The sequence below is a fragment of the Onychomys torridus genome, chromosome 14, assembly GCF_903995425.1.
Source record: "Onychomys torridus chromosome 14, mOncTor1.1, whole genome shotgun sequence".
In the NCBI taxonomy this organism is placed as follows: domain Eukaryota; kingdom Metazoa; phylum Chordata; class Mammalia; order Rodentia; family Cricetidae; genus Onychomys; species Onychomys torridus.
In genome coordinates this window covers 44610289-44637163 of record NC_050456.1, presented here as the reverse complement: position 1 = coordinate 44637163, position 26875 = coordinate 44610289, and the positions used below count along the sequence as shown (strand labels likewise).

The following is a 26875-nucleotide window of genomic DNA, read 5'->3' as shown; positions in this document are numbered from 1 at the left end:
TGGGACCTTTCAGCTCCCACCTCACCAGGTACATTAATCATCTCACTTTAAATCCTGATTGGCAGCACAAATTAAGTGGTATTCAGATTTGCTAATTACAGAGCTCACCCGAAGCTAAGTCCTGCTTGTCTGTGAGAAACAGTGTTAAATACCTTTTAAAATATCCCAATTCCCAAGGCTGGAGAGATGGCTCAGATGTTAAGAGCACCTGCTGCTCTTACAAAGGAACCAAGTTCGAGTCTCAGCTGCAGGGAGAGTAACACCAGCTCTAGTTGGTATCCATCCGATGCTGCTGGCCTCCTCAGGCATTCATACATATACATAATTAAAAATAAATCTATGGATGACTTGCATAGGTTAGGCTTATGTGTAACTCTTTGCAGCTTCTGGCAGAGGAATGTTGAGCCCCAGGTGGATGATAAAGAAGGGGAGAGTGGGGGATGGAAACAGGAAGTGGCCGTGGGAAAGGACCTCCTACTTGCTGCTGTTTTTACTTTATGACCAGAGCTGTCAATAGCCTCAGGAGAACAGGACCTCGACCCAACTTTCCAGCCCAGGAGTGCCTAGTGGGATGCTTTCACACAGCAAGGGCAGAAGCAGTACTTGTTTGCTCTGCAGCCATGGGGACAAGTGATGCCCGGCGGGACCATGACTAGCTCTGGCCATGCTCAACAGGATGGGTCCACATCAGAGTCTCAAGGATGGTGTGACCTGGTCAATGGATAACACCCTTACACCTGAGTGTGACTTTGATACGGGCTCCAAGGGACAAGTGGTCCTTCTGGAACACTGTACACAACAGGTGGCTGAAAATTATCTTCTTCAGGCAAAGTGCAGAATGTAAGACTAAACAGAATGGAAATGTCTGAGAAATCTTGCTGACGTTGGGCAAAACAACCAAAAAAACAAACCAAAAAACCCCCACAAATAGAAAAGCCTGGAGTCAAAATGTTTCCTTTCCTTAGAAGTGAGACATTCAAACCTCATAAAAGCAACAATGACCACAAATGGGCCTTCCATTTACAACCGAAAATGTATCACTTTACAATTATTTAAAACCCATGGATTCTTATCTCATGTATGCGAGAAATAAGTACAGTTATGCACCATCTGCATGGTGGCAATCACATACTGCCCAGGTGTGTGGTAGGCAAGCCCATTCTAGGTTTGTGTGAGTAGAGTCTGGTACAGCGTTCATTAACCATGTGCCTCTCTCAGATGCATCCCTGTCACTAAGCAATGCATGACTGAGCGCCCAGGGGAGCTGGGGCAGAGTCTCCAGAAACTACAGCATCTTTTCCTCTTCCCTAGAACAAGTGTGGGCACGATGTAGCGAGCCCAGACACCGGGTGGGCGGGATGCTGCCCGTCCTCACCTGGCAGTCCAGGAGCAGCTTCTCCATGGAGATGGCACTTTCAGGTTTTTGGAGTATTTTCAGCTTCTCTTCCTGGGCCTCCAACCAGCTGTTCAAAGTCTGCATTTTGTTTTCATTCTCGGTGATACTTTCCAGAAGTTGTTCCAAATGTTGTATCTATATGTGATGGATACAAATATTACAAAGGGAACTTTCTTACTTTCATTCTCCTCTTAAAAACCTGTGACAGCTTGAGTTGGAATGTCCCCCATGGGCTCAGGCATTTAAATACTTGGTCCCCAGTTGGTGGAACTGTTTCAGGAGATTTTGACAGTCTGGTTTTGCTGGAGGAAGTATGTTACAGGAGCCAGCTTTGAAACTATACAGCCTCACTCTATTTCCAGTTTGTTCTCTCTGCTTCCTGCCTGCTGTTATAAATGTGATCTCTCCTGGGCGGTGGTAGCATACACCTTTAATCCCAACACTCGGGAGGCAGAGGCAGGCAGATCTCTGTGAGTTCAAGGCCAGCCTGGTCTACAAAGTGAGATCCAGGAAAGGTGCAAAGCTACACAGAGAAACCCTGTCTCAAAAAACCAAACCAAACCAAACCAAACCAAACCAACAAACAAAAAAATGTGATCTCTCCATTTCTTGCTCACCATGCCTGCCTGCCTTCTCTCTGGAACTACAAGCCCAAATAAACTCTCTCTTCTATATGTTTGCTTGGTCATGGTCTTTTTTTTTTTTTTTTTTTTAAATCACAGCAACAGAAAAATAACTAATAGCATTATGTGGTTATTTTGTTTTATTTTTGCTATAGTATCTGTAACCTTTTGAAATGAAAAGATAACTTGGTTTCTTCTGAAAGTTTTAATATTTTACACAACAAAATGCACTGGTCATTTTGGGATGAAGATTTGTAAATCAAGAATTAAGCTTTTAAACTCCTCTCTGTGAAAAACAAAAACTTTTTTTTTTAAGTAAAACATAATCTGTTGAGATAGCCAACTATGCTGGAGTTTCATATTAGCTATGCCAAATAAAACAATCCTTCTAAACTTCAATATTTTTCTTCCAAACTCTAATAATTTTCATTGTTTCCTTCATTAGCCTTGGTATAGATAAAGGGAGTTTTCTTCTTTTGACTCTCCAGAGTTGTCTAACAATTACTTTCTTAAAACTTTTTTTTTTAGATTTATTGATTTATTTTATGTGTATGGATGTTCAGCCTGCATGTATAGATGCGTCACGTGCATGTCTGGTACCTGCAGAGGTCAGAAGTAGAGTTACAGACAGTTGTGAGCCACCACATGGATGCTGGGAACAGAACCTGGATCTTCCAGGAGAACAGCCAGTGTTCTTAATCACTGAGCCATCTTACTAGCCCTGCTGAGCAGTTTCTTGATAGACATCAGTATGCCACCAACATCTCAAATAGATCACCAGCTTAATAAGACAAATCTGTTTCTAGTTCTGATTCTTATTTGTAACATAATTTTCCTAGGTAATCATCTTCTGTTGGTCTGAAGCTCACTGCATTGAGACATGCTGACAATAGCCACCCAGCCAGGTGTGCCTTTAGTCTCAGTACTCAGTAGAGGCTGGTGGATCTGTGAGTTCAAGGCCAACCTGCTCTACATAGCGAGTCCCTGGTTCAAAAACCACGAACCAAAAAAAAAAAAAGGTCTTTTCTCAAATGGATAGAGTATCACTTGATTAGTTATTCTAAAGCTGGAAATGAAGATACTGCATGTTTTTAAGTATACATAATACTAGGCACATTTTGTACATTTCTTTTGGGGACAGCTATCTATCTACTTTAAATAACTGTCTAAGAACTGAACAACATGGTTAAGGGATTCAATGAAATTTCAGATTTTTTTTTAAAGTGTTCTCAATGTTTTCCAAAGAAATTTTAAGTCATTCTGGCATCACATTTCTAACTTATTAACTGTAATGCCCCATAGTGTTTGTTTTGGGTGTCTGAGGATTAAAATGGATATATTTCCATTTTTATCTGTTATGGGGTATTTGGACACTGTGTGAAAGTGTATTGTTGTGATTAGTTAGTAAAAAGCTAAAGGCCAATAGCTAGGCAGGAGGTATAGGTGGGACTTGCAGGCAAAGAGAGAGAGAGAGGAGGAGGAGGAGGAGGAGGAGGAGGAGGAGGAGGAGGAGGAGGAGGAGGAGATGAATCCAGGCTCCAGAGAGATGTCAGGAGACATAGAAGAAGCAAGATGGCGGTGTGTGACAGAATGTAGATTAATAGAGATGGGTTCATTTAAGTTATAAGAGCTAGTTGAAAACAACTCTAAGCTAAGGTCAAGGTTTCATAGTTAATAATAGGTCTCTGTGTCATTATTTGTGAGCTGGCAGTCTAAAGGAAGGTCCAACTGCATTTATCTATTAACTATAATTTCTTTTTTTTTCTTTTTTTGGCTTTTAGAGACAGGGCTTCTCTGTGTAGCAGCCCTGGCTGTCCTGGAACTCTCTTTATAGACCAGGTTGGCCTCGAACTCACAGAGACCTGCCTGCCTCTGCCTCCTGGGTGCTGGAATTAAAGGCATGTGCTTAACTAGAATTTTTTTTTTCCAGAATTTTTTTTTTCATTTTACATATCAACCCCTGTTCCCTCTCCCTCCCATCTCTCTCCATCCCATCCCAAACCCCTCCTCATAGGGGGTAAGGCCTCCCTTAGATAGTCAACACAGGCTGGCATACCAAGTTGGGGCAGGACCAAGCCCCTCCCCCTGCATCACAGCTGAGTGAGGCATTGCACCTAGGGAATGGGCTCTAAAAAGCCAGTTCATGTACCCAGGATAAGTCCTGGTCCCATTGCCAGGGGACCCACAAACAGACCAAGCTATACAACTGTTACCCACATTCAGAGGGCCTAGTGCAGTCCCATGCAGGCTCCCCAGTTAACTAGAATGTCTAACTGAGAAATATCTTGCTCAAGTTGTCCATCCATTCATATACTTGAAAATTTTAATATGAATCTTAATTAAATCAATATATTTGTGTGCTTTTTTAATATAGGAAAGAGACAGGATATTTGTTACTGTCAATATTAAATACTTTTTTATGAATAAGTCTTTTTCACGTTTCAAGACCGTCAGTGGAAACTCGCCACATACATTCCTCCTTTTTTTTCTGTTCAGTCATCTTAAAGATGAAATGACTTTGTCCTTTTGAACATGTTTCCATTTGAAAATGTCACAATCTCTGACCTTTTGGTAGCCTGACATGTTCCTTTTCACTTGACCAACTCAGTTTTCCAAAGGAACCTCAACATAACTGTCTCCATTACTTCCATCCTCTGTCATGTGCACCCACAGAAAATGCTAAAACATGGGGTCCCCAAAGGGGCTGTAATTGTGATGGTTAGTAGGCTTATGACTGTGAATCAGCTTTTTGGATAGCTTTTTAAGAGTTCTCAGCAGCAAGGGGGTATTTTGCAAGGGCAAAATCAAGCCTCCAGATGTGACTAAGGACACACCTTTCTATTCAGGGCTCCAAGCACTCGGTGCCACTGGCGGTTCATCTCTCCCAGGTGCTCTGCAAACTCGGTCCTTTCATAGCGCTTGCTTTCTACGTCACAGGTGCTTAGCTGAAGTAGTGACTGGTTAACAAAGTCAACGATCCATTGCTTGTAGTTCATTTCCATCCTGAACTCCTAAAAGACACAGACAAGCAAAATTAAACACCACTGTCAGGATGGCAGACCATCACACAAACTCTATTTTTCTTATGGCAGGACTCTAGGGGGCACCAAGTGCCCAGCCATTAATTCCACTGTCAGGAGTACTTCTCACTCTTCCCAGCTTCCATGGGGCAGAGTGGCTGCTTTATCGGGTTAGGAGACTCTTGGAGGGCATTACACATTCTCAGGCACAGCATGACTCACTTCTCTTCGAATACACTAGAAACTCTGAAGGTGTACCACGTAATGGTAGCGGCTGTCTATGAAGGGCTAGCAGGTCCCTGGTCTGCCAAAGGGGTCCTGTGGGAAGTTACCTGAGAGTTACGTGAGATTCTGAGCTCTCTGAGGACTCACAGAACAATAGGATAGAAAACAGAAGATAAGGGTCTGTCACACCTATGGGGAATCTGGCCAACCCAGGCAGCTGCTCTCCCTCTTGGTGACAAAGGCTCTTATGAATATTTTTTTGTTCTACCATGACCCTAAACCCACCCAGGGTAATTATACAGCTATCAAGCCTGTCATCTGTTGGGTTTTACTCAAGAAAGTCCTAACACTGCTAATGAAGACATCTAGGAGGAACCAAGTGGAATGCGCCAGTAACTGTAACTTATCCAGACCTTTTGAAGATGTTACCAGGCACTCAAGTTAGGATGTGATGGTAGATAAAATCCCAAATCTGGCCAGACATGGTGGTGCACACCTTTAATCCCAGTACTTGGGAGGCAGAAGCAGACAGATCTCTAGGAGTTTGAGGCCAGCCTGGTTTGCATAAGCAAGTTCCAGGCTAGCCAGGGCCACATAGTGAGACCTGGCCTTGCTAAATAAATAATAAGCCATTCACCTGGGGTATTTTTTCCAGGTGAGCATCTCAGTCAAGGCAGAGAGAAGCAGCTAAATGGTGGTAGCAGCATAGGGACTAGAGAGTGAGTGATAGACATCAAGTCCAGCATAGTCATCTAATCGGGCAGGGAGACTTGGGTTGGAAGAGCCAGTGAAGTCATATGGGGGCTGAGCCTTGAAAGGTGGCTCCAAGGACAGTGACATTGCAGACAGAAGGTGCACTGTGCACACAGCATGGGGTGGGAAGAGTGCCAGAAGCAGATGAGGCACCCAAACTGGATTTGGTGTTGCTATGGAGAGGGGGGAGGAGATGAAGTCAGGGAGGCGCAGCTCAGCTGAGTCCATTAAGGACTTGGACTGTCTGCTCTAGAAAAATTGCCACCCCCTTCCCTGCCTGCCTCCCTTCCAATCTGTTTCTCTTGATCATATCTCACATGCCTCTTGGTTCCACTTTTCCTCTCTTCGTGATTTGCTTCTGCATCCAGTGGGAAAACTTCCGCCCCTGCTGTATAATTTTACCTTGAGCTTCTGCAGAAGACTTTTGACTTGAGATGCTGACTGTTGTGAGAGCTCCATGTCCTCTCCCACAGTCTGAGGCTCCACAGTATTCATCCAGCCAATCATCTCGGAGATTGCATTGCGAGAAGGCAGTTTCTCCATCTGAAGCTGCAAGGACAGAGTGAGTTCCATTTCATTACCTGCCGCTAACCAGATGAAGCAGGGCATCACTAAGGATGCTTTGATAGAAGGTCTTGCTACGTGATTATGGAGGTGAGCCAGAAAAACAAACCCAGCATTAAAGCTTCAAATAAGTGACCCCCTCAAACAATGATAAAGACCTCCAGATAAGCCAACTCAGAGGCACAGAGACAACCAAGAAATAAAGTAATTAAGTTTGATTTCTCTCTTAAGAAAGATCTCACTGGAGGAGAGTCTAGTAATTAAGACCTGTATTCAGTGGTGTGTGTGTGTGTGTGTGTGTGTGTGTGTGTGTGTGTGTGTGTGTGTGTCGGGGGCTAGGTCAAAGAAAATTATTGAGTTAGAGAGATAATTTGCAAAGAGTTGTGAGCTAACAAGTGCACACTAATTTAAATGCTTTGAACGCTCACCTGGTGGAGTTTCTCTTGAATGTCTGGAAGCTGAGTTATGAGCATTGTCCACTTCTGTTCAAACTGTGCTAGCGAGGCTCTCAGTGTGGCTGTGTCTGCCTCTTTCAGGTGGAGAAGTTGGTTCCCAGTGCTCATCACCGCAGACTTCAGGGAGGACTTCTCATCGACCTCCTTGGAAAATTCCTAGAGGAAACAGTTCCCGAGATCAGATACGTTCAAAACTCAAGTACAGTCAGAGTATTGGACTTCAAAACTAAGGATAGCAAACATGTCTACATTCTCTCTCTCTCTCTCTCTCTCTCTCTCTCTCTCTCTCTCTCTCTCTCTCTCTCTCCACCTACATAGTGCCAGGCACCACTCCAGGTATCACATCTACACTGGAGAACAAGGCATATGGAACCCTTAGCTCCTTTTAACCTAGATGATTCGTATTTTTAAAAACAGGTAATTGCAGCCTGGAGAGATGAACAGTGATTAAAAGCACTGGTTACTTTTACAGAAGACCCAGGTTCAGTTCCCAGTACCCACCTGGTAGCTAATAGCCATTTGTAATTCCAGTTCCAGGGGATTTGATGTCTTCTTCTGCCCTCCAAGGTATCAGGCTCACACACATGTGCATACATACACGCAGGCAAAACACTCATACACATAGTTAGATAAGCCATATTCAATGGCCCAATTTTACAAGAAACTGTGGGACCCACTACACAGTCCATATTAAATGACTTGGAATAAATTTTCAAATAAAATATTTTCAGTCTTTACTACATATAGATACTATATATAGTCTTTCAAGTGCATTAAAAAAATCTTTATTTTAATGTCAAAGTAAGTAGCCATAGATATAAAAATGAAAGAGAGTAAAGGTCAAAGGAAAACATTTCATATGTACCTAACAAAGTAATGCAGATCCTGTGCCTAATTTTCTGTGCTAAGGGGTTGAACCTTAGTACCTGCACACTTTGTAGGCGACTGTTCCACCACTGAGCTACATCTTTGACCAGTAAGTTCATTTTTTTTAATGAAAGAAAACATTTTTCCCCAATCAAAATAATAAAACCAAAACTTGAACAGAGAATCCTCACAAGGACTTAAAATCACGAACCTGTTAATTCCATGAACTAATTATCCTAGAAGAAGGTAGTTTGAGACTAGTAATTTCTTTTAAAATTATTAATAAAATATTCCATGCCTGAGCCAGCTTTACATTCACATATATACTGAAGAGTCTGTTAACAGTATAAGCAGAATGCTCTAAGAACACATCTTGCCCATGCCTTACCCCTTACCCACACACGGGAGCAGAGATCATCACAGAAATCCTGATACTTTTTTCTTGATATTTATTTTTGACCAGTAGTATGAGCAACTTACAAAAAATCTGTCTATGTTGCTTCTGATGGTATCCAGGTCCTGAGAAACATTGAGGGATTGTTCTTTCCAGTAATTCAGCGTTTGCTGAGACGATTCCAACCACCTGGCGAGCTCGGCTGAATCTCTGCTGTAACTAATGGAAGCAAAGGGAGAATGGAAATTAGAAACTCACTCTGAGGACAACACACACCTGTGTGTATTCTTATTTTATTGTTTATTTCCCTGATCAACACTGTTATTCAGAAATTCATGGCATTTATAGGTATTCGATCATGTTTTATACCATGCCCCAAGCCCAGTGGTCTTAGCATTTTCTAGAACTCTCTCCATTAGAGATAATCAAGGAGAAGAGGCATTTTACAACATTCTTATTACAGCTATACTAAAGTCTACCCACCAACCATGACAGCAATCAGCCTGGTCATAGGTGTTCTTCAGTTACATGTTCACAATGGAAACAAAACTACCATTTGTAGATGGTGCTCAACAGCATCCTACTGTGGGCTGCATGCTATTGTGTTATGTAGGACAGAAACAGGCAAAGAGAACACCATCGTCCTTACAGCTTTTCAACTTGGTTAGCTCAGACAGCCTGTGAGAGGCAGGGCTGAGACTGAGGCGTAAGGGTCTCTATTTTTTCCACCATCCTCCAATGGTTCAAGATAACTCCAAGCCAACACAACATATTCTCTGAAGAAGTCAAAAGACTCTCTGTGAGCTAACATCATTAAATGGTTTTAAACTTTTTGTTTGTTTTGTTTTTCAAGACAGGGTTTCTCTCTGTAGCCCTGGCTGTCCTGGAACCCACTTGGTAGACCAGGTTGGCCTCAAACTTGGAGATCCGTCTACCTCTGCCTGGGATTAAAGGCCTGCACCACCAATGAATGCCCTGGCGCTTTTAAACTTTTTAAATTGTAACATCCAAGTATGGAAGTATCCTAGAAATTGCATCAATCCAATTCCTTATGCTTGTAGAAAGGTGCAAATGCCTCAGGACACTGCTAGCTTGTTATCCTGGGTCTAGTGAACCAAGCTCAGGTTCGTGTAATCGGTGAGAACACGGTACGATGTGGGGGACCACACACAACCTCGAGCTGACTGCTGGGTCTTCCTGGGCTCTTTCTCTGCAGCAGAATGTGAGGCTGGACCATCTCTAAGGCAGCATACCTGAGGAGATGCTTAAGAAGGGTCTGCAGTCTGTGGAGCTCATGGTCAAGTTTCTTGTTGAGTGACAACCACCGCTCTTCCAGCTTCGTGATCTGGCCCTCCAGCTCAGGACAGCTCACAGTTGCCGCTAGCTGTTTGCCTTCAGTCAGGGTTTGGCAAAGCCTCACGTGCTTTCCATCAATGTTTCTTTTTATTTGCTTCAAAAAAAAAAAAAAAGGCACAGAGTGAATAATTTTAAGTAAAATCTGCCGATCTTGTCTCTCTCTTTTTCTTTTTAGTAACACAGGGTCTCATTATACAGTTCAAGTAAACCTCAAAATTCACCATGTAGCCCAAACTTGTAATACACCCGCCTCAGCCTTCCAAATACCCAGATTACAGGCTGGCTCCAAACACCTGGGCTAAGGGAGCCTTCTGACTCAGCCTCCTCAGTAGTGGGGCCATTGGCACGACCTACCATGCCAGGTTTCAGACAGGCTGGGTTCCACATGCAGATTTTTTTCTTATTTAATTCTTTATTATTGTTATTATTATTATTACTATTATTATGTGTACGGGTGCTTTGCTTGCATATATATCTATGCCACATGCCCATGCCTGGTGCCAGAAGGTGGCACTGGATCCTTTGAAACTATAGTTACAGCTGCTTGTGAGCTGCCATAAGGATGCTAGGAATCGAACCCAGGACATCGGCAACCAGTGAGTGCTCTTAACCATTGAGCCGACTCTCCAGATGACACAATTATTTTGAAAATCAGGAAATTTTAGATGTGATTTGCATAAAGTATAGAAATGAGAATTTCCAGCGCCTCTGTGAATAGCAGGAGATGTAGCAATTAAGGGTCTAGACCGTTGTGTACATGGCCCTCAGAAGAAGGGGCTGTCTTTACAAGCCCTCCCATACTCCCAGCTGCCGAGTCTCACAGACCCAAGCCTAGACAGGAGGCGCGTAAATATGAAGCTAATCATCGATTATCCACAAGACCAGCTAGAGAACTCATTTGTAGACGCTTCTCAGTATGAGGACTAAGAGGGAGAAAAGAACGTTCAGATACATTAAAACAGCACCTTATCAGATCCAACTTCACATGCATGTAAAATAAAATCCTTCACAACTGCAAACACAATGACCCCCTGAAGAGAGCTCTGTCTAAGAGCAATTATCTCCACAGCTTCGTTCAACTAATGCCGCTTGCCGGGTGGCTGTTTAATCTTTAAAAGTAAGTTATTACCAAAATAGAACTTTGGCTATTTTCTAATTAAGCTTTCTTGAAAAGTCACCATTTTCTTTGTACTTCTCTTCTTAATCACCCATCTACAATTCTGTCCCTTCCCTGGCTGAACCTACAGGCAAGGACAAAATGTCCAAAATCAATTACAAAATGAGTTGTCAGTTACTAAGCCTTAAGTATTAGTTTCTTTACCATGACAACACCTCTGAGAAGCTCTTTATTGCGGTTTTTTAAATGTGTATGTGTATACATACCACATATAAGTGTACCACACGTTAATATAGAACACCTATTCCTTCAGAGAAGGGAGCTAAGGGCTCACATTAGGTTGGTCTTGAATGTAATGATCCCTGTTTCTACCTCCCAAGAGCTAGGATTACTCAGCATGCCCAGTGTATGTGGTACTAGACTTCAATGAACCCTGGGCGGGGTTCACGAATGGCAGGCAATGAACTCAACCAACTGAGCTACATCCCTAGTCCCCACTGAGGGTTTCGATGTCTTCATGCTAGAGAGAAAAGAGACTACATGCTGATCAGAGGGAGCTTTTTGGTTTCAAGCAGCTTCGGAAGATGGATTGTCTCAGAGTTCAGAGGCTGCACGACTGTCGTCTGCCCAGACTCCACCAACCAAGGGGACTACATTGGCTGGACACCCAAACCTCTGTGACTCCAAGGGACTATGAGTGGCCCAAAGAAGTCTACAGTGAGGTGGGCTTTGAGGGATTTGCATATTTTAGTATGAAGAATTCATTCAGAAGGCTTAGAACAATTGTTTCTTTGAAAAAAAAAGCTTTCAGGGATCGGGGAGGAAACTCGCTTGTCTTGCACACATGAGGAACTGAGTTTGGATCCTTAGCACCCATGTAAAAGTAGGTGTGGGAAAATGCACCCATAACCCTAGCACTGGGACAGTGGAGAAAAGGATGCCTGAGGCTCACTGGTCAGCCAGCCTAGCTGAACTGGCCAGCTCCAGGGTCAAAAAACAAGGGTTTGTCAGGCCTGGTCGTACCCACATTTTTTAACGAAAACTTGTATATATATATATATATATATATATATATATATATATATATGTCTTTCTGTCTGTCTGTGCATCATGTATATATCTGGTACCTGAAGAGGCCAGAAGAAATTTCCTGGAACTTGGGCTACAGATGGTTGTGAGCTGGGAATCTAACCTGGGTCCGCTGCAAGAGCAGCCAGTGCTTTTAACTTCTGGGCCATCTCTCTAGTCCCAACTCACGCACACCTTGAATCCCAGAATTCAGGAGGCAGAGGCAGAGGTGGATCTGAGTGTGAAGCCAGCTGGGTTTACATAGTGAGTTCCAGGCCAGCCAAGGCTACACAGTGAGACCCTGTCTGAAATAAAGGTATGGGAAACAGCAGAGGAAGCTGGCCTTCAGCATTGGCATGTATGGGTGTACACACTTGTATACACACATGCACATATCACACACACACACAAAAGTACAAGACTTCACATTTACTAGACCACTGCTCACATTTTAGAGGAATAATCAGGACACATGACATTGGCTAGTGTGGGATCCTTCCCTTTTCTTGTTGTTTTGCTTTTTGAGGCAAACATGCACTCTGTAGTCAAAGCTGAGATCAAGCTTAGAGATCCTCTTGCCTCAGCCTCCTGAGTGCTAGGTTTATAGACAAGCTAGATTGTCTCTTGATCCTGTGGTTTAATTTTCAACTGTCTTCATCTCGGTGTGTGGGCTATGCCAGTCAGAATTACACTGTGAGTATGTGTTTTGAAGCTCAGGTTTACAAAAATTCTTTCAATTCTCATCTTATTTCTGTACGAATAAATAAAGAATAAGTGTCTGCAAGTGCTCAGCCATTGACGGGACATTTCTACCCCCTCCCATTCCAAGGCTCCGAGAATACTGTGAAGAGGAGGCAGGAAGAATATAAAAGAACTGAAGACGAAGATAGGTGAAATGCTGTCCTCTGACACCATGACTGCTGCACACATGACCTCAGAGCCACTGTTGTGCATAAAACCTCACAAGATCCAGCCAGTTAAAAGGGAGAGCAGGCTCAGTGGTTAAGAGTAGGCATGGCTTTTATACAGTATCAGAGCTCAGTTTCTAGTACCCATATGGGAGAGATTACAACTGCCTGTAAATTCAAATCCAGGAGATATGATGCTTCTTTTGGACCCCACAGGCACTGCATTCACTGCAAACACACACTTACACACACACACACATACACACACACACACACACACACACACACACACACACACACACACAAAGAAAGAAAGAAAGAAAAAGCCCCCCAAAACAAAAACAACTCCCCCCCCAAAAAAAAACCCAAAGCATTTTTTTTTTTTAAAGCATGGAACTGGGAGGGACTTCCAAGGTCCTGCCCCTGACCATGGAGCTACTGGTCAGTTAGTGGCTGATGGGAGAAGGAGGGTTGCTTCTTAAGGTATTGTTCACTGGCAAGATGACCCCATAACCACCTGGACTAATTGGTGTCAGCGAGTTATTTAAAAAGTAAATCAAAGAAGTTGGAAGGGAGATATATTAGGGGTTGGGGAGAGTTGGAAGGAGGAATGGGAAGTGGAAATTATTAAGATGAATTGTGCACACCTATAACATTTTCAAAGACTAATAATAATAAAAAGAAGCTAGGATTTGTAGACAAGGTCACACATAGATAAAGGACAGAGCCAGGATCCAAGTCAAAATCTTAACCCCACTCCAGACCAATGCTTATGCTGAAGATTCCACATCCTCCTGGATTCATCTATCAGTGGGCAGTGTGCTAAATAATGTTGAGTTTCAAGTCAACCATTGAGCATCAAAACCTAACAGTCTTGTGGGCACACCACACAAAGCACCATGGAGCAGGCCTGTCATAAACTAAGACGCACGCTACCTGGTAAAATGATATCCTTTCGAGCAATCTTTCTTCCGTCTCCTCCACCAAACTCACAGAGGGCAATGAAGAGATAAGAACTTCCAGGTCCTTCTCAAGAGATGCGTAGCTGTCATCAAACTCTTCCCATTTCTAAACAATAGACACCAGGAATCAGTTCCAGGGAGTGACAACCATAAAGCCAAAAATAAACATTGAGAACGGAAGACACGGAAACGCGGACCCACGCAGACCCCAGGTGCACCTGAGAGGTGACATGGTGTCAGGAACTCTGCCAGTATTGGGACACAATCCCACTGTTTTTGAGAAAAAAATAATTAAAAAAAAAATCCTGCTGGTATGACTATGTGTCTATTTGCTTTCAGTGTTGGGGATCAAATCCAGGGTCCCATAAGTGGGGAAGGGTTGAACCACCGAGGGAATCAGGAGAAAAACACAGCAAGCAGAGGTATGTATGATCTAGCCTGAGCACCGCTGTAAAGGCCTATCAGTGTAAGGGAGCCTTGTTCTCCCTGGGAAAGGCAAAGTGCTCATTTTGAAAAGCTTGTTAGCAGCAGAAGCCTTCAGCAGGTTGTTCTTGCCTCTCAGATGCAATCCCCAAAGCTAGTGACCATTGTTCTGCTGAGCTACCTGACAGCCTACCTGAGCTCCTTGGCCCTGGCAGTAGGGGGCGGGCGCTTGCCTCCTCCACCCCCATGATGTATTGTCCTATCTCCCCATATTTCCATGGTGGCCCACTGGCTGAAGTTACTAAGCACTAAAGATCTGAGTTATTGACATTAAAAACTGTCTCTTAGAAAAATAACCTTAGAATTTTTCCTTTTTATTCAAATCGTGGCCACTTGTCTTATAGAGGGTCCATAGGGGGTCCATGAAAACTTTTTAAATTACCATAACTTTAAAATCAACTGGACAACATAACTAGGAAATAAATGTTGTCACCAGGAAATAATACTCCGTTTATAACATTATAAAGTTGACTATTTCCTTTTACAGTTTTCCTTTATGGGCTAACTTCTGCTGTAAGTGGTTTAGTGATTTAAGGGGAGAACTTTTGAACTGCGGCAGAATTAGAGCATGGATGCCTTTTTCCGACAGGACACGTGTGCCCAATAGCTCTTGAAGGAGCCTAGACTATGACAGCCATGGATAATTCCATCCAAACCATCTCATCCATGGCTGTCACATGCCTTCAATGCTACCTGGTCACAGACAAATCTACAGGCTACAAAGAGTCCATCATTATTTACGGTGAGTCCCAGCAGACCTTCCATGAAGTGGGGAGGAGTCAAGCTGGACCTGGGTGTCCACCTTCTTCATAGTTGCATTCCCACTCAACTAAGGCTTTGATGACCCACCCCTGCAGGATTGGAGCCCAGGAAGACCAGAACAGAGGTCATGGGATGCGCGCGCGCGCACACACACACACACACACACACACACACACACCTGCAGCACGCTCTGAAGCTGTGAGCCTCGCAGGCAGGCCGCTTCCTCCACTGCTCTGACTTCCGCCACTTGTTGGGCCCCAAATCTCTCTAAGGAAGACGGAGACATTTTTGCCGAATAGGCTTGAATCAACAACATGTCAGCAACAAGCTTCTGGAAAAATCCCTGTAATAGAGAAACGGTTTCCAGTATTTATTGTTGAATGGGGAAAATCGTGAAAGCCAAGTTATTTTAACTTTTTACCCCTGGTTCCTTTGGCCAGCCTCCCTCCTTGGGGTGAGTCCAAGGCCTCAGTCATGCTAGGCAGAGGCTCTATGACTAAGACATAACCCCAGCCCTCTCGTAGTTCTTACTTTTAGGCAGGGTCTTGGACTTGGGCGTTTCCTGCCTCAGTTTCTCAGAGCAGATGGTGTTACAGGCCTGTGCCACAAACCTTGGCTTAATTTTGTTTTTTTTTTTTAAATCCCTAATCTCAGGAGGTCATATAAAGAATCTTTCCCTGACCCTTGTTCCGTATTTACCTTCTGAATTTTCTTAGATTAAGGTCTATTTACCAAAGGTCTTGGCTAAATAGGGACTATGCTTGATATCTCTCTCTCTCTCTCTCTCTCTCTCTCTCTCTCTCTCTCTCTCTCTGTGTGTGTGTGTGTGTGTGTGTGTGTTTTAAGACAGGTTCTTACAAAGTAGTCCTTTGGAACTCGCTATGTAGGCCAGGCTGGCTTTAGATGTACAGAGATCTTCCTGCTTCTACCTCCTGAATGCTGGGATTAAAAGTGTACACAAACATGCTAGGCTGATCAAGAGGATTTTATATAATGAAATTAATGAAAGGCCTTTCCTAACCTGACTAAGTCAGTTTCTCCTATTAGATGCCCTTAGGGGATGAATATACTTTTTGTTTTGTTTTGTTTTTTTAAGACAGGGTTACTCTATGCAGCTTTGCGCCTTTCCTGGAACTCACTCTGTAGCCCAGGCTGGCCTCGAACTCACAGAGATCAGCCTGCCTCTGCCTCCTGAGTGCTGGGATTAAAGGTGTGCAACACCACTGTCCAGCTGGATATACTTTTAATTGTCGATTTGCTTAAAGACTTGTTGGTGAAATGTCTGCCTTCTCATCAGTGAAAAGCTCTACATAGGTGAGAAGATTCTGAAGGAGCTTGTAAGCAGAATGTTATGTGCTTCATCAAAGAGGGCAATGGATAATTATTTCTCTTCACACTTGGGAACAACTGGAGGTCAGGGTCACGACAGAGGTTCTTACCTTGTGATCCTGTAATTGAGCCTGCAAAGCAACTTTACTCTTGGCATGTTGCAAAGGGCCGGTTGCAAGCTTTTCTTTCCCAATACTGACTAGCTCCTCCATGCCTTGAAGCAAGGCATCCTGCTGGCTCTTGGAGAGGAACGGGCTGCTGAGTTCTAAGTATTTGGCTCTTAGGATTCCCCACATACTGTCAAGAACATCCTGAAATAGAGAGCAGATGTACACAAGCATTTCAAGGGCTGGGAAAATAGATCAAAGAACACATCTAAACTCTGCTAGAAGACCCAAGCCCTGTCCCTTATGCCCACGGTGCTGAATGAATGCTTTCTGGCCATACACACCTCCAACTTGTAAACATCCTGGAGCATGACATGAGGAAAGCGAAGCCTTTCCCCTTCGTCTCTCAGTTTGGCGACTTGCCTCTCCGCGTTCTGCAGCTCTGCTGTATGCACATCTGCTTTCTAAGTGAGAAACCGGACAAGAGAGAAGAACCCTTCACAAGTCAGGAAGCACACAGAATCAAACGCGCAAGTGCCATGGGAGCCCAGGAACAAACTCAGGGGAAAAGTGAAAAGTCCTGCTGCCACCCCATCCCGCCAACATACACTTCTTCTTGTCAACCTCCCTTGAAGCGCAAGAGTTGAATTCGTCCCCAACACATTCTAGGCACATACCAAACGAGGCCTATGTGCGTACCAGGGGAATCATGGTCTCTGCACGTCAGTGTTTGGGGCACTCATCAGTTCTCTAGCACCTCTTCAAATCACTACATGATTGCCTTTCAAAAAATTAATTAGCTTGAGCCAGGGTGGTAGTGCACACCTTTAATCCCAGCATTTGGGAGGCTGAGGCAGGTAAGTTCCAGACCAGCAAGGGCTACACAGTGAGACTCTGTCTCAATAATAGTAATAGTAATAATAATAATAATAATAATAATAATAATAATAATAATAATAATAATAAATAGCACGGCGTGGTGGCCCATACTTGGAAGGCTGAAGGAGGGGAGTTTGCTGAATATAAGGCTAGCCAGGTAGGAGAGTGAGACCCTTCCCAAAAATCCAAAATGAAAACTAAAAGAACAGAACAGAACTCCATCCAATCATCCATTTCCATGCTGCTGGAGATTAAACCCAGGAGTCCTTGCATGCTTGGCAAGTGTTCTACCACGAGCTATACTCCCAGCTCTCTGGCTCTTCTTCAACAGGGACATGGGATGCCATCCCATCCTAAGGGTGCACGCTGCTTTAGTCACAGGCAACTGATTAATGGGCTTCAGCGATTTACAGCCTTTATAGCAAGAACTGCTGCTAGGCCTGTCCTCAAACAGTTCTGCTAGGTCTGTCTTTATGCAAGTGTTCTTTCAGTCAGTCAGTCAGTCAGTCAGTCAGTCAGTCAGTCAGACAGTCTGCCTGTCTGTCTGTCTGTCTGGTCTCAAGAAGCCTAGGCTGGCTTTAAACTCTTTATATAGCTGAGGATAACCTTGAACTTCTGGGCCTCCTGTTACTCCCCACTGATGGAGTTTCAGGTAATCATCGAGTTTGATTTAATCAGTAGTGGGGAGCAAATCCTGGGATTCAGGCAAGATAGTCAAAGAATTCTACCAATTGAGCCACATCCCCAGCCTCATATTTTACCTCTTCAGGGAGGACACAAATCCAGATCTTAGAGATGTAATGGAACATAGTAGGTTCTCAATATTAGCTCAATAAATGAAGGGACACTGTTAGTAAATGGAAGAGTACTTATGCTTAAAACCTTCATATGAGTCAACTGGGTCCCTTGAAGCTGGAGTAATTAAGAATTTCAGTGGAGGAGGTAAGGGCCTCATTTACCAACACCTTTGACAATGGTGGACACACTCAACTTTTCTCCATTGACAGGTGAAAATGAACTCTATTGCTTTAAAAGAGTATGCTTCAGGAAGTAGTGCGTGAGCCATGCGTTGAAGGTCAATAGTAATTGTTCTCATTTGAATGACCGCTTAACTGACACTTGCCACGGGCTGTGCTTTGGGCAAGCGGCTGATGACCAAGACTCTGGTCTGAGGTCAGGTTCATTTGAACTACTTTGATTGATTACCTGAAGCTGTTCGCCAATACTCTGTCCACTGATTTCATTCAAAGACTGTTGTAAAGCCATTTTCTTCTTAATGAGTTGATTGTATAGACGCTTTATTTCATTCTGTATGTGAAAAAGGTACATGCAGGAAACTGAGTAATCTCATTTAGACCTTCCCTCCCTTTTCACGTTAAGTTGAAGTTTTCTGGAAATTTTAAACATATATAGAAAGAGAGGCACCACACACTCCATCTTTGAGCTCTGTTATCACTAACCCCTACCCTGCCCCTGGATCTCAGCTAGGCCTAACTTCCTTTCCCTTTGGATTATTTTAAAGCAAACAGCAGACACCAAGTCTTCATCAGTACTTCAAGTGTCCTATTAAAGGATAAACACTCCCTCTTGCTAAAAATAGGACAATCCCCCCACCCCCAGGATCAATACTAATTCCTTCATATGATTAACTATCCAGATGGGGTGAATACTTCTGTAATAGCTTCTAATTTTTCTTTTTGGTGTTTCAATTAGGACAGCCTTGAGGTCTTCTTGCCACAACAGTCTGTGGTGTTTATCACAGCAACAGGATGCAAGCCAGGGCAGCACTGCTTTCGGCTGGCAGGCTCCCCTATTCGCTTTTATGTTTCTTGGATTTGTATGTGTAAGAAAACATGAACCATTTGTTCTGGGTTTGGCTGATTGCACCCCTGGGTGCTGACATGTTCTTCCCCCCGCCATGTCTGTTTTACTTGGATTCTAGAAGCTTCCCTGGATTCAGAGTTGATTGGTTTTGTGGGGTTTTGTATGTGTGTGGTGTATGTGCACCTGTGTGCATGCAGAGGCCAAAGAAGGTATTTTCTTCCGTCACTCCCCACCTCATCCTCATCACCACCACCACCACCACCACCACCGCCGCCACCGCCACCACCGCCACCGCCGCCGCCGCCGCCGCCGCCGCCGCCACCGCCACCGCCGCCGCCACTGCCGCCACCACCGCCTTCACCACCACCTTCACCACCACCACCACCACCACCACCGCCGCCACCACCACCGCTGCCACCACCACAACAGAGTCTCCCCTGAACCAGAAGCTCACTGTTGTCAAGGTTGGTCAGCTAGCTCCCAGGATCCACCTGTCTCTGCCCCCTGTACTGAGGTTACAGGCATATATGGCCATGCCTGGCTTTCATATGGCTGTTGGGGATGAAACCATCTTCCCAAGCCCTTAGGTTTGACTTTTCTGCGCCAGATTCCTTTGTTAAGTGGTGTATTGTATCATTTTTGTTTTCATTATGCGATTATTTCAGAAGTTTTCTGCCTCAAGACCCTCCCTGAACAATCCACCAAGGCCCCGGACCTTCATGGGATTGTCAAAAATAGTAACCAATCCCTCTGTCTAGAAAGTTAAATAAAAACCACTCTCCATGACAATCTCTAAGTAGCAAATGTAATCAAGAAAAGAAACGTTATGTGAGATCATCTTGACACCCACAGCTTTGGAAGGGCGCCTCATTCTCAATTCTCAAGCAGTTTCCCCACCAAGAACAAAGGCAGGCCGCTTCATCTCCCTCAGCTCTTCCTCTAAGGACTGATGGTAACTGAGGGTCCAGGCTGCCCAGAGTCAGCCATGTGCTCAGAGTCCCACCTGATAGCTGCGGGTGTGGTCAAGGCCAGCCTTCAGGGAAGAACTTCTCCAGGCAGCTTTTGCCTGTGTTCGCTCCAGGCTGACCTTCAGAGCATCGAAACATTCGGGTAGCAACGTGGTGTTCTCGTCAGGCCGAGTCACAGCTTTCAGAAGATCATCCTTCTTGTCGCCCAGAGCTAAATAAAGCTTCTTCAGCTCCAGAGCCAGTTTCTGCAAGATGGAGAGAAAGGAAGACAGGCAGTGAGCTCTGGCCTGATGTGCAGCTGCAGAAAGACGGGACACAGGTTCATTAGGTTGGCACTACCTCGAAGAGCACCTGCTGGGCAGACACATCCTCTCTGAGCAGCCCAGGTCTCTGCAGCAGCTCCTCCACACTGCCCAGGCACCGGCTGAGGCTCAGAAAGAGTTCAAACAATCTTTTATCCAAATTGATGTATGTTTCTTCTGTCATACTTTCCTAAATTAAGATATAAAAAAATTGTTAGGATTCCTTGCCTTCCTAAACCCGCATTTTCCACATTTCCGTTAGAGTGCGTAATTATGTTACACTTTTTTGTTTGTTTGTTTGTTTGTTTGTTTTTCGAGACAGGGTTTCTCTGTGTAGTTTTGGTTCCTGTCCTGGATCTTGCTCTATATTACACTTATAAGAGGACTTATTTTTGTATATTAATTACATGCATGTGTGTGTGGGGGGGTGGGCAGGTATATGCATACAAGTGCCCATGGAAGCTGTTACAGGAGCTTGTAAGTCACCTGATAATGGCGGCTGAGACCTGAACACCAGTCCTCTGAAAGAGCAGTGCTCTTAACCACTGACCCAGCTCTCCAAGCCTTACTTTCTGAAAAACTTATGATAAATTGTTTCAACTAATGCTTGCTAGACGACTGATTAGTGTTTTATTAACCGGTGAACTAATCTACTTATCCTGTGAATTATACTGTAGAATAAATAACTTAAATAAAGTTGTTGTTGTTGCTTTTTTAACACCGAGAAAGACAAGCTTAAGAATTCGAGGCAAGTGTGTGTACTGAAATGGAATTCAAAGGTGGACCACTGGACAAGGGTCTCCCTTAGCATTGCCATCCAGGTGAAGCTGCACACCTCCTCCTACTGCTCCCTGCCTCCACACTTTTGAGGCAGGGCCTTGCTATGCTCTAGCTGTGATCAGCTCAGGCCGATCTTGAACTCACAAACCTCCTGCTTCTGCCTCCTGAGAGCTGGGATAGCAGGCACAAGCCACCTCACCTGCAGCTCTTCCTCATTTTAAGGTGGAGACAGCGGGTTGATTAAGTATAGTTAAGAGAAGGACATTACTAAGAGAGAAGCCCGAGGGGTTAGTTAGGAAGAGAAGACGAAACACCTTAAAGGCAGAGATGGCTGGTGGAAAGAGGTACTCAGGAGTGTCAGCTCTGGGCGGACTGAAAATGGAGGCCACTTTGATAGATGTCTTTCCAACAGGGCCCCTGGGGCTGAGCTGCCATATGTTGATAAGTTGGAGAGCCACAGCTCCATTTTAGCATAAGCTGTTGGAACCATCTTTCTGCTTCTCTTGAGTTCCTGACTAGTTACAAATATTTGGAGAGTATGCCATAGCCCCTCAGTTATTAGACCATTTAACTAGTCTGCGTCCATTCACCCTCATATGTACCTCATTTCCGCACTGTCTTAGCTGAAGGATACCACATCAGCTGGCACACTATTCAGAATAAGCTCATTCTGGCCTATGTTCCTTCCCCATCCTTCCTATCCCAGGATACTCCGCAGACATCACTAATCAATTACCACCCCATTCACACACACCCCTTGTTGATCCTGGGCTCAGATTCAGAAGTCTTTGCATATTGCTTTAGGTAGCCACTGCAAAATTCACCAGAGCTGGCAAAGGCTGGCCATGGAGCTCAGTGAGACAGCATTTGCCTAGAGCATGTGAAGTCCCTAGCATTCAATTCCCAGCACGGCACAAACAACCAAAGTTGGCAAGCAAGAAAAATCCCATTTCTAACCCCAAGACTCATTCCATTATGACTCTTATTGATTTGTTCATTGAAGGAAATTATGACCAATGTGCAATGATGACATCCCATCTTTCTTTTTCAAAATGTTATTGCAATGAGAAAAATTTATACTATGTAATTTCTACCTGTGTCTGAAGGCTGTTTGCTTCTTGACGTAGATCTTCAAGCTGCGTGGTGTAAGTTTGCAACTCATCAGCTGTAGGGCATCTAAAGTTATACACACTTACACTGGGGAGAGTACTCATATTTGTGGCCACCTATTTGAAGGAGAGAAACCTAATTAGAGCTTGAGCTGCTTGCTGAAGCTAATGTAAACAGGATAAGAATGCCTCAGCATACCATATTCTGAGGTACCCTCTCAGTAAGCTTTTGTATCCACTTAGATAATGAGGGAGAAAACACAATTAGAGGAATTAATAAAGCCAATAATTTATAGATATTTGTGTATGCATATGCATTTATTATTTTTGGCAGTTATAGGGATTGAACCCAGGGTCTTCTATATGTTAGGCAAGTGTTCAACCACTGAGCTACATTCTTAATTTAATCTTTCAATTTAATAGGAGACAGATTTTCAAACCACAAACTTAGCCAGTTTGTTTGTTCGTTTGTTCCTCCCCCCCCCCCTTTTTTGTTTTGTTTTTAAGACAGGGTTTCTCTTTGTAGCCTTGGTTATCTTGGAACTCACTCACTCTGTAGACCAGGCTGGCTTTGAACTCAGAGATCTGCCTGCCTCTGCCTCCAGAGTACTGGGACTAAAGGCGTGCACGTCTACCGCCCAGCCACTTACCAGTTTTTAACTAGTCTATTTACTATGTACTAGTTCATTTACTAGTTGGCTCCTTGTATAGCTAACTCTTAGAATGAGATACAAATCACAATTAGAAAAAAAGCTGTGGTGCACACCTTTATCCAGTATTCTGAAGGCAGAGGCAGGTGGATCTATGAGTTCAAGGCCAGCCTAGACTACAGAGTAAGTTCCAGGACAGCCAGGGCTACACTGAGAAACCCTGTCTCAAACCCTCCAAGATCCCCTAATAGTCTATCACAATTAGGGATGGATACACACGTGATTTATTATTGAAAAGGCAAGTGAGCATTGGAAATGAACCATATTCAAGAAAGATGAGTCTTGAGTAAATTTCTCAAATTGAAAAATATTTTAATAACACCAATGGACATGCCCAAGTGGACGGGGAAAAGCCCATGAGGCTTCATGCCACATTGGATGACCCTATACCTGTAAGTACATGGGCATCACAAGTTACAATCAGTGGGCTATGAAAGAAGGTGGGGCATAAAGTTGGGAGGGAACAGGGGTATATATCTGAGAAGGTGGGGGAAAAGGAAAGTTGATATGATCACAGTACATTGCATGCACGTATGAAAGTCTCAAAACCTCACTGACAAACCTGAAAACCAGGTTGTGGTGGTAGAGGACTCTCCAGGGGAAAGAGCTGATAGGCACTATAAAAGACACTCTAAGCCGGGCGGTGGTGGCGCACGCCTTTAATCCCAGCACTTGGGAGGCAGAGGCAGGCGGATCTCTGTGAGTTCGAGGCCAGCCTGGGCTACCAAGTGAGTTCCAGGAAAGGCACAAAGCTACACAGAGAAACCCTGTCTCGAAAAACCATTTAAAAAAAAAAAAAAAAAAAAGACACTCTGTGCATATGTTTTAAGTGTGATTAATAAGGAGAGTCCAAGACAAATTAGCCCACCTAGGAGGCTAATTCAACTCTGAATGGCCAAATAAGGTTCCGAGCAAGAACTAAATTCCCACTAGACGACAGGATATCATTGAGGACCTTCGCCCAGGCCATCTCAATGCAGTGCAGAGCTGACTGAGAAAACTGCTGGGTGAGAGCAGCAAAGCCAGGCCACTCACTTGTTCCCTGTTCAGAGAGAACTCAACACAAACAAAACCTGCCACTGGCACAGTCTGGCACGTGGTAGGTTCCACAGACTCTTCTGATGAACGAATGGCACGCACACCCTTCTATAGGCGTTTTGTAAAACTGAGGACATGTTATTCATTCAACAGACAGTCACACTAAGACCAGATGGCCATAGGTACTATGCTAGGCCCTCAAATGAGAACCAAGCAGACATGGATTGTCTTCTCTGACCTTCTAATGGGGAACACAGACCATTACAGTTTAAATTTGGAGTGTCCCTTGTGGGCTGCTGACATTGCTGTGGAAGGTAACCTTTGAAATGTGAGGTCTTTCTGGTAGAGGTGGCCACTGGGGATGGGCTTTGAGGGTAACAGCATGACCCCTCCCTTGATTCCCCCCTCTCTTCCTGATTCATCAAGATGTGAATAAGCCATGTCATAGACACCTGCCACTGTAGAGGGAGCTGCCCCAGCTGCGAGTCAAAGTCATCTGTCCTTCCTTAAGGCGCTAGGTCCCAGCAACAGGCAAACTAATGCACAGGCAGATAAGCAAATGAGAAGCAGTGAGCCCTAGGACCAGGAAGCAGATGCTGGAGAAAGAGCAGAAAGGGAGGGGATGGGCCAGGGGAAGCTGCGACAGGGTTCCTTTGCTTTCTGAGAACAAACCAACACATCATGCAGAGCACACAACCCTTGCTGGGTTTCCGAGACAGAGAAGCACACAGACCTGAGGCTCCACGAGCTGAGGCCCTGGGGGGTTTGGTCTTGAAGTGAGTTCATGGTAGAGATACTGCCATTTATCACCACTTTGGCCCTGGAGTGGCAAGGCTGAGTCTGGAGCTGCATTTCCAGGTAGAGGAACCTTGCTGCTTTTGAGGAGGGGGGAAGAAAAAGGGTGAAAAGAATTGACACACAAAAAAACAATCTCATAGTACATTTATACAATGTTTCATGTTGGGGATTTAGTTCAATGGTAGAGCACTCTTGCCTAGTAAGCGCAAGGCCCTGGGTTCGATCCTCAGCTCCAATAAAAGAAAAATGCAGGATTTTAAAATAAACAATTCTCCCAACAATAAATATCCAAAAGCCACTGGGAGGCCTGGAGAGTTGGCTCAGTGGTTAAGAGCACTTGCTGCTCTTGCAGAGGACCCAGGTTCAGGTCCCAGCACCCATGTAGTAGCTTACAACCATCCCTAGGTTCAGTTTCTGGGGATCCAATGACCTCTGTTGACCTCTATGGGCACCAGGCACACAAGTGGCACACATGTATACACAAAGGCAAAACATTCAAGCACATAAAATAAACAAACCTATTTTTTTTTTTTTTTAAATGAGACTGAGCATGTCTCTCAGCTGATAAAGGGCTTCTAGCATGCACAATGTCTTGGGTTTGACCACCAGTATCACACAAGCCAGGCATGGTAGTGCATTCCTGCAATCTTAGTATTCAGGAGTGGGGGCAGGAGGGCCAGAAAGCCATAGGGCAAGTTTGAGAAAAAGAAATGCAAACATACATCTAACTGATGTCCATCATACTTAAAAATGCCTTGTCTTAGGCTGGAGAGATGGCTCAGTGGTTAGGAGCACTGGCTGCTCTTCCAGAGGACCCAGGGTCAATCCTCAGCACCCAAGGTCAACATCCACACACATTAAAATAATAAGAGAATTTAAAAAATGCTGTACCTGGAAGCTGGTTGCTGATTTGCGTCTCCATCTTGTTGGCAACACTGTAGCCGTGTTTTCTTAGCATTAAATTCTGTGAACTTGATCAAATCTTTCTGTTCCAATGGTTTTAACTCCAGAACCTGTGAGAGAATACAATTCAAATGGCTTAACCAATCTAGTCTTTCAATTAGCACTCGAAAGCGTCTTCTGCTAAAATCGCCTAGATTGCACCACTCAAGTTATTTCCACTTTTCTTCCTTGTTATCATCTACTTCCCCAACACTCAGTTAAAAGCTGTGGCTGCGGATCACGTGGGGAGCTTTTGCCTCATACGTGCTAGGTCCTGGGTTCCACCCCCAGCACTGCAAACAAGCAAACCAACAAACAAACAACAAACACGAAGATACAAGGAACAAACAAAACCATAAAATAATCACACAATAGCCAAATGTTATTTAAAGTAGATTGGACGCACATGGAAAAATTACCAATGACCATGCTTTGAAACAATAGTCAAGGCAGAGCTGTAAATACAGAGCTAAATTTCCTCTGGAGGTGGTCACTTAGTCTAAGATGCAACGTAATGAGGGATCAAGGTTTTGTCCCCCGTGGAAACAGACCAAAGGAATGCAGGCACAAAGCTCACATCTCAGCTTGCTGTGCAGGCCCCAGCACCCATACTTAGTCACAATGCAGCCCTCCAGTGGCAGCTCAGGCTTTAGTCCAAAGAGAAACACCACCTAGCAGGTCCTTACAAACTGAGAGGGTGGGAATTACCTGTGCCTGGGGAACGTCCTTCTGTCTGCAGAACTGTGGCCTCTCAGTTACGAGGGATTCAAGCTCGAGAAGGCTGACTGGCTGGGGGAGGGCGTGGGGCTCTGACGGTTTCTTGAGAGTGGTGGGATGCTGGAAAACCAACACACAAAGCAACATATATGTGTTCCATGATGGCAAAATAATTTAAAAAGACCCAACGAACTGAGCTACCAACACAGCAACAGAAAACAGAGTAAACGACACTCCTGTTATTTATTATAATTTCAGGAACAACATTTAGTGAGATGATCATCTTACGTATTCAGTCTAATTCGCCTAATGAATTCATAAAAGTCAGGAAATTCATTATCTTTTTTTTTTTTTTTTTTTTTCTTTGAGCTGAGGATGGAACCCAACCCCAGGAACAAAGTAAGACAAACAAACAAAAA

The 26875-nt window shown here is 44.2% G+C and overlaps 1 protein-coding gene across 1 annotated transcript in view; it reads right to left on the bottom strand.

Moving 5' to 3' along the window:
- Syne2 (spectrin repeat containing nuclear envelope protein 2) overlaps positions 1-26875 on the bottom strand; it is a 321669-nt gene that overhangs the window by 67595 nt on the left and 227199 nt on the right. The window contains exons 68-84 of the mRNA XM_036205561.1: positions 26448-26576; positions 25689-25810; positions 24733-24874; positions 22237-22368; positions 20400-20552; positions 20096-20305; positions 18475-18576; positions 16734-16853; positions 16393-16593; positions 15132-15296; positions 13683-13814; positions 9551-9747; positions 8384-8516; positions 7010-7192; positions 6420-6566; positions 4854-5030; positions 1376-1531 (exon numbers count right to left, since the gene is read on the bottom strand). Of these exons, the coding sequence (XP_036061454.1) occupies positions 1376-1531; positions 4854-5030; positions 6420-6566; positions 7010-7192; positions 8384-8516; positions 9551-9747; positions 13683-13814; positions 15132-15296; positions 16393-16593; positions 16734-16853; positions 18475-18576; positions 20096-20305; positions 20400-20552; positions 22237-22368; positions 24733-24874; positions 25689-25810; positions 26448-26576 (2601 nt within the window). The remainder of the gene's footprint in view (positions 1-1375; positions 1532-4853; positions 5031-6419; positions 6567-7009; positions 7193-8383; positions 8517-9550; positions 9748-13682; positions 13815-15131; positions 15297-16392; positions 16594-16733; positions 16854-18474; positions 18577-20095; positions 20306-20399; positions 20553-22236; positions 22369-24732; positions 24875-25688; positions 25811-26447; positions 26577-26875) is intronic.